General features: G+C 46.1%; 1 protein-coding gene across 4 annotated transcripts in view; it reads left to right on the top strand.

Moving 5' to 3' along the window:
• Prkn (parkin RBR E3 ubiquitin protein ligase) overlaps positions 1-13,545 on the top strand; it is a 1,238,651-nt gene that overhangs the window by 1,217,871 nt on the left and 7,235 nt on the right. For 3 of the 4 annotated variants that reach the window (XM_031350750.1, XM_031350749.1, XM_031350751.1), the window contains one exon: positions 6,192-6,309. In XM_031350750.1, the coding sequence (XP_031206610.1) occupies positions 6,192-6,309 (118 nt within the window). Of the gene's footprint in view, positions 1-6,191; positions 6,310-7,810; positions 7,876-13,545 lie in introns of those variants that run through there. The other variant, XM_031350752.1, reaches the window with a different exon arrangement.

The following is a 13,545-nucleotide window of genomic DNA, read 5'->3' as shown; positions in this document are numbered from 1 at the left end:
TGTGTGTGTGTGTAATGCTCAGTGTGTAGTGACTGAAATTAACCTGTAAACCTCACCAGCCAAAGGCTCGGGTAACTTCCTGGAATGCTGAATGCTGGGAGTTGTAGTTGCAAGCTCCACCTGCCCAAGCACTAGGTAACTTCTTGGAATGCTGGAAGCTGTGTTTCTTAGAAAATTACAGTGCCACACAAAGTACGGTGGCCTATGGGTTTGTCCTTATACGCACCTGCAAAACAGGTCTCGATCCACTCAGCTTAAATTCCTGGGAATCATCCTCGTCAAAGCCCACCTTGATCAGTATTTAATAAAGCTCACTTCAAATGGTGGAACTGTTCCCCCACCCCCACCCCACCCCTGGCGAATCTCAGGATTAACAGAGCTCCAGGTCGCATCCCGCTTCAACCGGAGGACTCCTTTCCAGAGAACCTGTGATCAGGGATCCTTGACTTCACCACAGAAAAGAGCTTCAGGATGAGCGAGCATCAAGCAGGGTTCTAGTTTAAGAAAGTTTCACAGAGACTTAAGCGCCAGAGTTAGTAAACAGACAGACACACAGCGAAAGGAGACCACACCCCCCGGAGCGTGAGCGTGGGCTTCCCCAGAGCCAAGTCTGTTGAGGGGGTCTCATGTTCTGTTTACTGTGGCTTCTGAAGTTACACCTCAAAGGGTTGCTAAGGAACCTTTCTTTTTCATTACATGAGATCATGGGGTGGTTCCAGACCGGCTGGCATTACAGCTGATAAACTCCCAGGTCATTTGAGGTGCAGGGGACATTAAGATGTTTTGACTGTAAACAAAGCCTTGTTTGTGAGATTCGCAGAAAAAAAAAAAGTCTGGCATAGGAGTAAGGCAGTTCTTGTAGGTCGTGTGGGCTCAGCCTCAGGCATGATTCGTTGTTATTTATGAAATAAAAAAGAAACAGTTTGCTCACTAGAAAATACCTCTGCGTAAGAGGGACGTCTTTATCACTAGTTCCCTTGAGCTGCTATCTGACCTTGCTAATGAGAAGCTTCACTCTGCCTCCCTATGTCCTCTTAATTTTCTCTACCTTTCCAATTTGCTTTGGAATGAGAAAAGAACAAGTGGGGAAGGTGATGGGGTAGGGGGAGTTGAAAGAAGAGATGTCTGCTGAGTGAGAGAGATAGCAGTGCCAATGGAGACACAAGACTGGAGGCAGTGGCTGTAGAAATATAAAATAAGGAAGATATTTGTAGGTGAACACACAGACGCTTAACGAAGTACAGTACAGGAGTGTGGATAATGTAAAGTTAATTAAATTGAATTTAATAATTAATATAATTGAATACTATAATTATAATAATACTTAATGGTAAGTAATTTAAATTAATTTTAAAATTAAAATAATTTAAAAAGTAGGAAATACAGAAAAACATAGGGAAAAACTAATCAACCGGGAAGCTGCCCTTGGTGCCTTTCTCAGGGAGCTCATTGTGTCCCCTCCCCTTGGTGTCCTTCCCCACGGGGTGCTGGGGAGGACTTCGGATCTCAGCACTTCAAGCTGGTTGTGGGTGTCTCTCCAGGTAAAAGGATTTCTGAACCTAGACTACTCTGTTCCAGAACCTACCCTGCCTCTCTCAGCAAGTTGCATTTTTTTGCCCCTGATGAATTGGGTGTTGACCTCTCCAGGGGCAGGGTCTTCTGTGGTCTAGGCTCTTGAAGGGCTGTGGAGGACCTGCCCACGTGAACACCTCTGTGTGCCACCAGCCTCCGACTTCCCCGCCTGGCTTGTAATTCTGCTGTATAATGTCACCCGGGCAATGGTGGTACTGTTCCCCTGGCAGGCTGCCTCGGGTCCTGGTTTCCTGGCTACATTTTGTGCTCCACACTCTCATACCTTCCCCACTTGGATCTGCTCTCTATGTTTGCCTTCCAGTAGCCCAGGCTGCTCCTGTTCACTGAGGGAGAAGGTTACCTCTGATTAGCAGGGCAGCTATGGCCTCCGCCCTGGTGGAACAGCAGTAATAGACCTCTGGATCGATTACGAGAAGTTCCCTGGCATACAGCAAATGAATGTGGCCTGTCAGGAAGTTAGCAGGAGCTGACTGGCCCAGTGGTACAGCAACCATTGGCCTCTGTCTGTCTGTCTGTCTGTCTGTCTGTCTGTGCATCCACTCACTCGGATGCAACTTTTAATCTGTCACAATATTTTTTTACATTTACTTACTTAATTTTGCACGCATTTTGCATATGCATTATATGCGTGCCTGTTATATAGGAAGCCATAAGAAGGTGCTGTAACCTCTGGAACTGGAATTATAGATGGTTGTGAGCTATCGTGTGAGTGCAGGGACTCGAACCAGGATCCTCTGGTGCTCTAAGCCGTTTCTCTAGCCCCTGAGTCTTTTATAATGATTCTAGCAGGAGAGAATTAGACAAACGGTTTAGGCATGACAAAGCAGAAATGCTTATTCCCGGTGAGAAACTGAAGATAACTCCTGTCTTCGTTCTTCATGCTTGTATTTCTCAAATTTTGTATAATTCATGTGTATTTTGAGGTAAAGAATTTTGGAACATTTTTTTAAAATGTCAATCACAGTCTTGCAGCAACATCAGAAATACGGAGCTAAGAGTCTTTTTTTTTTTTTTTTGGTTTTTTTTCGAGACAGGGTTTCTCTGTGTAGCTCTGGCTGTCCTGGAACTCACTTTGTAGACCAGGCTGGCCTCGAACTCAGAAATCCACCTGCCTCTGCCTCCCAAGTGCTGGGATTAAAGGCGTGCGCCACCACCGCCCGGCGGAGCTAAGAGTCTTAATTCATTACAGCTTGACTTTGCGCACTTACAAGACTATTTGGTATTTTAACCTGTTCAATGTGAATAAATACATATAATATAATCAAGTAACATATAACAGCTCCTACTCTAAAGGGGATTGCAGAAAACTTATTCTGAGTCACATACGAGTGGTCAAGGCCAGGAATGGCGATCCTGGGTGCCCTCCATGCCTTGCACTGCTATAGAAAAGTCTGCGTGTACCTTTCTAGTCGTAGGTCAAAAGTAGGTCACAGTGGCACACCCCAGTGATCCCGGGACTTGGGAAGTAGAGGCAGGAGAATCCAGAGTATGAGGCCAGAGTCAGCTAGGTATGAGTGAAGCCAATGTAGACTATGCGAGATCCTATCTCAAAAACAAAAGAAAAAAAAAATATGTGATGAGCCGATTCATTTACCAGATATGTTGGTAGAAACATCAGATCGGCAGGTTATGTTAACGTGGGAAGTCTCCACTACCATTTTCAAATGCTGTCTTAAAACACACTTAGCTCTGGGCTTGGTGAAAGTCAGTAGCCTGCAAAGAATACATTCCAAAGATTCTATCACGTTACAGAGTTCAGATCTACAGGGAAAAGGCCGCAGACTCAATTCAAGTTATAATGAAATGAATTTATTAATGACTACCATCAGGACCACAGCCACGGTGAAGGCGTGCCGTGCAGAGAGGAAGGCGAGCACACTTACCTCACAGTGCCCAGCTGAGTGAGAAACCTCACTCGGCTCAGCTAGTGAGGAGCTGGCCCTCCCATCCCAACAAGCAAGTTTTACAAAAGTTGGAGCAACCAGTAATGGTAATTCTCTCACCAAGGTATTGACAACCCTGGGGAGGGGGCCAGGAGTTAGAGCTGCCAGGAGCTTAACTTTTAGGACTCTAGAATGGGTGTGTAACATAAAAAGGAGTTTTCTTTAGTCATCACAATTAAATATTCATAAAGCTGGGTCAGATACCGAGGCCGGTAATAGCTGGTTATTAAGAAGACTGACAAGCCAGGCGGTGGTGGCACACGCCTTTAATCCCAGCACTTGGGAGGCAGAGGCAGGCGGATTTCTGAGTTGGAGGCCAGCCTCGTCTACAGAGTGAGTTCCAGGACAGTCAGGGCTACACAGAGAAACCCTGTCTCGAAAAACAAAATAAACAAAAAACAAAAAAAAGACTGACAACATCCCAAGATCATTGTGGCTCTGAGTCTTCGATGGGCTGTCTCTTTATAATCAAAAGGTTCTGGTTAGCCAGTCAGCCTGCATAATCTTTACTATCAGTGTGGCTTCGTCAGAGACCTTAAGTTCATGTATCTATAGCCAGTCACATATATTACTATGACACTGTATAGATAGCTTAATTTTTACACCATAATATACACACACATACAACCACTTACTTTGGGAAACAGGTTCATGCTATCTCCTAGGTTCCCAAGTCAAAACTGTTAAGGGTAGATTTACTTTGTTCACAGTCTACAGGGATAAAGTTCCTGGTCGGCTTCCTTTGTCCTTTGTCCATCTCTGCCCAGTCCAGGTCCCGGGCTTGGGGGATGATATCATTCACATTCAGCCTTGGCCCGCCTTCCTCAGCTAAATCTCTATGGCAACACCCTTGTGTAAATACTCAGAGGTGTATCTCCTAGGTGATTCTAAAGCCAGTCAAGTTGACAATGATGAACAGCTACTCAAATCACCGGGCCTTAGGACCACGCATGCCTGGGACAGACTGAAGAAGACACACATATTAAGGTTGAAAGGCATGTTAAGGTTAAAATATGTGTCAGATACCAGAACTTAAAGCAGTCCTTATCAACCACGGCTTCATCACCAGGCTCCTATCTATAGGATGTGCCAGAGCTAAGGGAAGCTTGCGGTGAACAAGGGAAGCAGTCAAGCTGACTCTGCTCTCCTCTAACAAAGCACTCACAAATCACAGAAGTCCCTTTGCCCCTTCAGGATGATGACCTTAGTACAAGCAGATGTTAACAGAAAGGGGTTGACACCAGTGACCAGCCCTTGGCCGTCTCACCTTGGTACCAACCATCTTCATGGGTGCATCTCTTGTGCTCCCTTGTCTCATGGGGTCCTGTTCCAAATAACTGTCACTCACTCAGCTAAAACTGAGTCCCCTCCCGGCACCCAGGCACCAAGCCAAGGGCTGGGATTACAAGGATGACTCAAGCATGACCTTAGTGTGCAAGGACACACTTTCTGCGGGGGGTGGGGGGGTGGGAACAGAAACATAAATATCAAGATCCTTACAAAAGCCGCAAAATGCTGTAACTTAGGAATAAATACTGTTTCCTTCAGAGAGCTTCATTCATAAAGACTGGGAACCTTAACAACTAAAGGGCTAGACCTTGAAATGAAAGTGGGATTGATCTTTGATGTTAGATTCCTCTCACTTTGGGTCTCAGTGGGAGACCCAACCTCACTGTGAGGGAGGGAGGGGGGCAGGGAGGGGGTTGCTAAGCCTCAGCTTCTGATGTAGGTGACCTAACACTTCTTATTTGACCTCTGCTGACCGGGGCCAGGCCCCAGCAGGGGCTCTTGAGCCCAGTGCCTCACTTGCTAATGAGTCCCCGTGCATGGAGCTGGTGATGGTGTTTAGTTAGCACCAACGATGCTACCGAGTAGCCCTGGTAATGTCTTTTTGAATCATCACTTATGTTAATAAAATGACTCACGTGTCTGTATTAAAGAAAAAGATATTAAAGAAATAAATGCCATAGGGGTCAAGGTGGAGAGACTCTATTTGCAGTCCTTGCCAACGTCTTACATCTGAATGGATTTGAAACCAGGCAGCTGCTCACAGTCCTAATTTCTGCTGTCACCAACTCCTGGAAGTCACCCTTTCTCTCATCCCTTTGCTTTCTCTCCCATGCCTTCTGGGATAGCACCCGTTTTCCAGGGTCAAGAAGGAAGCAGAGGAAGATGCAGGAGGGCGAGGAGAAGTGAAGACTTGTAGAATCACAGACTCCCCGACTTACATAACAGTGTCTGGCCACCATCAGTGCCTCTGAGCCTCTGAGATGAAAGCTAACGTGTTCACTTCACACTTGACAAAGGGTCTACCCAGAGGCACGCGAAAGTGTTTATCACTTGCCTACAGATTAACCACTTGCTACATATTATTTATTACAATCACATAAAATCCTCAGAACAGAGAGCTCTATGCTATAAAATTGAGCAATCTTTTCTGAGCCATCCTTCTTAGCTCATAAGCATATGCCAAGTACCAAAACCATGGTGCCCACGCATGCCCAATGGCTGTCCAGCACTTGTCAAACAAGTTAACGTCTGGGCTTACCTGAAGGCATATTCATCTTTGAGAAGTGTTTTCACTTCAAGGAATGTAGACTTTAATCCCAATAATAAAGTCTTAAATCTGAGCTTCTTTTGTCTCTACCAATCCAGGCCTACCAGGTGGATGAAAGGGCCGCTGAGCAAGCTCGTTGGGAGGAGGCCTCCAAAGAAACCATCAAGAAAACCACCAAGCCTTGTCCTCGCTGCAATGTGCCAATTGAAAAAAATGGTGAGTGTGAGCTGAGGCGAGAACCAGGATAGTGCTGAGGCCTCCTGCATGGGGGCTTCGGGTGGCAGTCAGGACTTTTGGGAGGGTGCACAGCCTGGGGCCTCCTGCATGGTGGCCTTGGGTGGCAGAGAAGGCTTCTGGGAGAGTGCACAGCTTGGGGCCTCCTGCATGATGGTCTTGGGTGGCAATTTAGGTCTCTAGGAGGGTGCACAGCCAGAGGCTGGCCAGCTAGGCAGAGTGGGAGTGCCTATATTCTAGCATGAAACTTCTCAACCTCCTAAACCCATATTCCACTCAAACTAACCTAGTTTCTTTGAACAATTTTGGGATGCTCTCTCGTGCTAATGCATGCCGTGAGGCAGGCCATAGTAGCAGCTTCCAAGGTGGTTTCTATGGGATGAAATTCCACCCTTGGACTGGAAGCTGAGGTGGTAAATGAAACTTTCTGGTGAGATGGTGGCCAGCAGTGGGGTGACATCATCAGACCTCAGTCCAGGGCCAGTGAAGAGAGAAGGCACACAAGATACACTAGTGGCCCTTCTTATAAATGACATCAGGCACGAAGCATCTGATGAGTCATCCACTGTTATAACAACACTAAAGCCCAATGTCCACACAGTGTCCTCCACTGACCCCTAGAGTCCAGACTGCAGGTTGCCATGTAAACTCCATTTGTTAGATGTCTAGGTATCCCCTCATGAAGAATAAGAACAAATATGACTAATTTGTGAGGTGTGCTCAGTTAAGTGCTCATCCTGAGTCCCCCGTAAGGACAGAGCATTTACTCCTCACAGGAGAACGCTGCTATTAGTGTCAACATTCCAAGCATGAATCAACACAGTAAAGTATTTCAGACTCTCTCTGGTAAAGAAAAGGGGTTAGATTTATTTAATCAGCTTTTCCCCCGAAAACTTTTGGCCATGAATGCCTTGTCCCTGGCCCCACATGTACACATTCCCATCACGCTGGTTAATATCCCTGAAGGCTGGAGCTTACTTTGATTCTTATGTCTCTGCTGGAGGGGAGGCAACGGCATGACACCCGTCTGGTGCCTGGCTTCTCTGTTCAAATGTCAGTATTACTGGGCTTTGGAAAGGGATTTTCTCTTATACCTCCCAGCAATTCTTCCTTGACTTTTGAGAATTTAAAACAACTATTTGGTAATATTTCGGAATGAAACAAAATGAAGGCTGACCAAGTTTCTAGAATGTTCCATTTTGCAGTCAACAAACTTGAGAGCATGTACTTTCCTGTTTGGGGGGGGGTTCCTCTTAAGCCCGGGCATTGTCCCACCAGGAATTTCCATTCCTGACTGGTACAGTCACACCCACTGCCTTCAATAATCCTGGAGCCACATGGAAACCCCAGAGAGCTTAAACTAAACGATGCACCCCTCATACTTCCTGCATTCATGGGTCAGAGCCCTTGGCTCTCCAAGAGACTGGGGATCAACTCAGCTCTAACATGATCTGTCTCTGCTTGCCATGTCCTTAAAGTGCAGCTTGGAGCCACCTTGAGCATGGAGGAGAACTGCCAAGTATGCTTTTGAAACTAGACTGATAAACCCAGACCCAACTACCTATAATTTCAAGCCTACACCAAGGTCTCCCAGAAGACTCTAGGATTATGCTTGCAAGGCCTACGCATTAGCGGGCATCCTTCAGAGCACACAGCTATGTACAGCACTTCTTCCTCCACCCCCAACCCCTGTACTCCACAGCATGATATGTCATGCACCAGCATCATTTAGTTTAAGAACCCTGCCTTCCCTGTGCATTTATTTACTAGGTAGATTGGCAGGGACACTGTATGTATGGGTTGGATACAGCAGAGCAAAAAGAACCCTGACACACAGTCCTCAGGTGCTGTCAGATCACAGCCTTGAAGGCTAGAAGAAGCAGGGTGGTGCGCTAAGTTCACCAGCACAGTCTGTACCACAGAGAAGAACATTCTGGTGCCCCTGGAGGCTCCACCTTGTTCATCCTGAGAATCAGTGCCCTCACACCTCTGGCCACCATGCTCTGGACTTCCATGCTGCCATCTTTACTTTTTCTTTTATTGTTGTCAGTGTGTTGTTTTGACTTTGGGGAGGATTCCAGGAATCGGATCCCTTCCATTCTGTTCCCCATATTTGTTTGGCTCCAGAGGGCTTCCTGTGTGGACCACATTGAGTTTGAGGACCTGAGTAGAAGGTGGGCTCTGTTCTGCTTGGGTTCTACCCGCCTTCGACCTTTGTCACCTGTGTTTCTAGCACTGGGAGCCTGGAAATCTATAATCGGTCTCTGAACATCTATCTCACCCTCTGGGACACACACAGGTTTGCAGGGACCATGGGTTTGACTTACACAGAGCTAGGGCAAAGGCTGAATAACATGATGTCCGCAAGGGGTGCTTTCTAGTGACTTCTCTGTGAATGTCGCCCCAGCCCAGACCTCCTTCCAATGACACACCAATCCTTAATGAACAGGTCCCACAATTATGTTGGGCAGCCAGTCAGTGTTTATGTAGCAAAGAGAATAGACCTAGAATGAGAAGAGACCTAGAATGAGAAGAGAAGAAAAGAGAAGAGAAGAGAAGAGAAGAGAAGAGAAGAGAAGAGAAGAGAAGAGAAGAGAAGAGAAGAGAAGAGACGTAGAATGAGGATTTTGAGTGGGTATAGCTCAGCATGAGAAGCTGGCAGATGAGCCCTGTGACCTTCCCCTTCATCCCAAGAGCAGCCCTACCCTGAGAGATGCCTGCTCTAAGATCGCATTGCCTGCTTTTCTGGGTATTGGCAGCTCCCAGGCCAGCAGCTTCTGAGAGCTAGCTGCAGAACACAAGTGGTGAATTGGCATCAAGCACTCCAGTGTCTTAATAACAATCTTTATTAACACCAGCAGGGGTGTGTTGATGCTTCCTGAGTGGCAGAAACACGCTCAGCTCAGCCCCAGTTCCCTAACTCTTATCAGTGATCTCCTGGGAAAAGAGCGAACTCACCTGGGGACTTACTGTTTCTTTACATGTTGGAACATTGCAAAGGCCACACCTCCTAATAGTGCCACTCCCTGTGCCAAACATAGTCAAACCACCACATTACACTCCTTGGCCCCCATAGGATTGTTTAAATACATGAGTCTATGGGGGCCATATCTAAACATACATAATGTAAAATATGTTTGGTCCAACTTCCAAAGTCCCATACTCAATAACAGTCTCAACAATGTTAAAAGCCCAAAGTTCAAGGTCTCTTCCGAGATTCATGCAATCTTTTAACTGTAATCGATTAAGAAATTAAAATAAAAAAGCAGGTCACATACCTCGAACATCACCATTTATTTCCTCACCATTATGGTGAGGAAATATTGGACCAAAGCAAAACAGAAAACCAGCTAGCCAACTCCAAACTCCATGTCCAATGTCAAAGCACTCTTCAGATCTCCAACCCCCTTTCATCCTTGTTGACTACCGTTGGCACATCTGGCATTCAACAGCAACAAACTTCTTTCTCCCGGGCTGGTTCCACTCCCTGTTAGCAGCTTTCCTTGGCAGGTATCCTACTGCTCTGGCATCTTGAACGTCTTGGGATATCCAAGGCAACTTCAACTTCACAGCTTCTTTTTCCAATGTCTGGCATCCACATGTGATCTGGGCTCCTCCAAAGGGCTTGGGTCACTTCTCCAGCTCTGCCACTGCTGCTACTAGGCTTCACCGAGATGGCCTCTCATAGACTCTCTTCATGGTGCCAAGCCTGAACGTCTTTGCATGACCCCTTCAGTCGTGGGCTATCAACTGCAACTGAGGCTGCACCTTCACCAATGGCCTTCCATGACCTCTCATAGTACTAAGGCTCAGCTGCTATTCATGACCTCTTCATGTTTACAAAACCAGTACCACTTGGGTGATTATTGCATATTACCAATTCTAGTTGCAGCATGAGGTACAACCTTGGTTATCTCTGGAGCATAGCTTCTTTGTGATCTCAGAAAGTGAGACTTGTGCTGGCTAATGAGAAAATTGCAGGTTTGAGAAGAACACAGTGGACCAAGGTCGAATATGTCCAAATAAGCCTGGGCAAAAATAAGCAAGCTGTTAAGACATTCTGGGAACTAGCAGGCCGGGAAGATATAGAAGAGAAAAAATGCAAGGACATGTCTGGGCAGACACTGAGTAGTGGGCCATCTGGTCCTCTTAGATATGGTTTAAGGTCAGATGCTCTGTTGACTCAGATTAACACCAACCTTAAAATTTTTCCACTCTGTTCTACATGTAATATAGTTAATATTTGAACTAGCCAATCATGTATAGCCACACTGATTCCTTTGTTCCCCCAGACCTTTTTCCTATATAAACCCCTAACCCCAGAGCCTCGTGGTCGATTCCTTGTCTCCTGTGTGAGATTGGGGGTCGAACCGGAACTCCGAAATTAAACTGCCTCTTGTGATTACATTGAGACGGTCTCTCGTGACTCCTTGGGTGCACGTCCTCCTGAGATTTGAGTGGGGGTCTCCCCACAGGGGTCTTTCAAAAGCAGAAGACTTCACCTCAGTGATGTTTGTCTCTTCTTAATAACTGCTAATTTCTTAGCTCCAGCTAACCAGCATCAACTGTCCCAGTAGTCCATTTTACTCTTGACTCTAAAACCCGAGCCACATGGCTGAAGCTGCCAAGTTTTGCTGCTTACTGGAGCTGGAACATGGCCCCTTTGTTCTATTACATTATCACTAGCTTTCTGTTTTCCAACTCATTTACTGCCTAAGCTTGCCTGTTCTGGAACTTGTTCTGCAATCTCACCTTGAACTCGAGATGTGCATGGCGCTTTCTCCAGGGACTCTGGGGTGCTGGGATTAAAGGCGTATACTACCACACCTTTAAGCTTTTCTTCACCTAGAACTTGCTCTGCCCCAGGCTGGTCCTGATTCTAGAGAGCTGCTTGCCTTTGTCTCCTAGGATTAAAGGTGTGTTACCACCAAGCCTGGGCCTAAGTTTTTCATGGCCACTATTCCTCAAGATCCAGATCAAAAGCGTGTGTCCACCATTTCTGGATTGTAGTTCATTTCAGATTAAAATTCCAAATGAAAACAATAACTGAGTGAGTAATAATAACTCCTAGATATGAATATCCCCTGCTTAACTGCAGCATAAACAGTAAGCTTATCTTGATGGGATCTTGCCCCAAGGTCACCACTCCCTTAATCTCTTTATCTCCTTGAACACAGGATTTAGCTCCATTCCACTACCTGGTGACCCTCTAATACTTGAACCATATATTTAGTATTTTTCCTTTCTCAGCTTGCTCCTTTTTATCAAAGTGCTCTTCATAAGAGTGAACTTTAGTAACCACACAACAGAATTTATACCATGTTGTTCTGAGACTTCCTTTGTTAAAACAATTAATAAATCTCTTCACCTTAAGCCTCAGGCAGACTGTTCAGACAATAGCAAAAAGCAACCATATTTTTCACCAAAATATCACAAGATTAGTCTTTAGGCCACATACTAAAATTCTCTACCACTCAAACCTCTTGGGCCAGCAGGCCTACTCAGTTCAAATTACCCTTAGCAGCACCATCTTCCATATTCCTACTAGGATGGTCCATTAAGCCCCACTTTAAGCATTCCACTGCTTCCCAAATCCAAAGTCCTAAAATCCACATTCCACCAAACAAAAACAAGGCCAGGCCTATCACAGCAACACTCCAGTTCCTGGTACCAACTTCTGTCTTAGTTAGGGTTTGCATTGCTGTGAACAGACACCATGGCCAAGGCACCTCTTATAAAGGACAGCATTTAATTGGGGCTAGCTTACAGGTTCAGAGGTTCAGTCCATTTTCATCATGGTGGGAACATAGCAGCCTCCAGGCAGGCTGAATGTTGTACATCTTCATCCAAAGGAAGCTAAGAGCAGGCTGTCTCCCACGAGGCTAAAAGGGATGGGGGTCTCAAAGCCCACCCCTGCAGTGATACACTTCTTCCAGCAAGACCACACTTCCTAATAATGCCACTCCCTGGGCCAAGCATATTCAAACCACCATAAGTGCACTGATGGATGGGGCCCAGCAGTTCATGCTATACAGAGACTTGAAAAAACACAAGGTAAATATGACAAGACCATTTTTCCAGTATCCCAGAGAAATGCAGATTTGACCCAGGCAAGGAAGAAGTAAGTGGAGAACCACATGTGCCAAGACAGCAGGGTATGAACAGCACCCCTGACCTGCACTGAAAGCCCCTTACCTGTCAGCCTTCCTAGGCAGTGTGCTAGGACAGAGTGTGGACCCAGCATGGGAGACAAGGGGGCTTAAACTTGATTCCCTAAGACAGGAGACTATTCAAGGGAAATGACCTGATGAGATCTGTTGAGACACAGGCGTTGAGGTGGAGCTGAGGAGCCAAGCGACTCACTGATACAGACGGCGGCGTCCAGCAGGGTCATTCCTTAGAAACGCTGTACTGAGCTATAAATAGTGCCTGCTGAGTGTTAGCCCCTGACACTAAACCTAAATTGCCTTCATCAACGCAGCACCGTTAAGACCAAATGCAGGCTCTAGAGTCAATCCCAGTTTGGCTTTCTATTGTAATTTATTTATTTATAAAATGCAGTCTCTCAGACCAGTACAATAGCCCAGCACTTGCCACCAAACCTGATGACCTGAGTTTGATCCCTGGGACCTCCGTGGTTGAAGGAGAGAACTGACTTCCCCAAGTTATCCTCTGACCTCCACACATATGCCCCTGCTAACAAGAAATAAGCAAATAAATTCAATGCACACCTTTAAAAAAAAAAAGATTTATTTATTTTATGTATATGAGTACATTGTTGCTATCTTCAGACACGCCAGCAGAGGGTGTCAGATCCCATTACAGATGGTTGTGAGCCACCATGTGGCTGCTGAGAACTGCACTCAGGACCTCTGGAAGAGCAGTCAGTGCTCTTAACCCCAGAGCCATCTTTCCAGTTCCACACTTTTTTTTTTTAAGACAAGATTCAGGGCTGGAGAGATGGCTCAGTGGTTAAGGGCACCAACTGCTCTTCTAGAGGTCCTGAGTTCAAATCCCAGCAACCACATGGCAGCTCACAACTGTCTGTAACTCCAGTTCCAGGGGATCCATGGCACCAGACATGCATGTGGTGCATATCCCTGTGCATGAAGACAAAATATTCATACACATAATTAAAAATAAATAGATATTGCCGGGCGGTGGTGGCGCACGCCTTTAATTCCAGCACTTGGGAGGCAGAGGCAGGCGGATTTCTGA

The sequence above is a fragment of the Mastomys coucha genome, unplaced genomic scaffold (assembly GCF_008632895.1).
Source record: "Mastomys coucha isolate ucsf_1 unplaced genomic scaffold, UCSF_Mcou_1 pScaffold5, whole genome shotgun sequence".
In the NCBI taxonomy this organism is placed as follows: Eukaryota; Metazoa; Chordata; class Mammalia; order Rodentia; family Muridae; genus Mastomys; species Mastomys coucha.
Note: the sequence above shows the minus strand (reverse complement) of the source record. Positions and strands in the feature narration are given on the sequence as shown.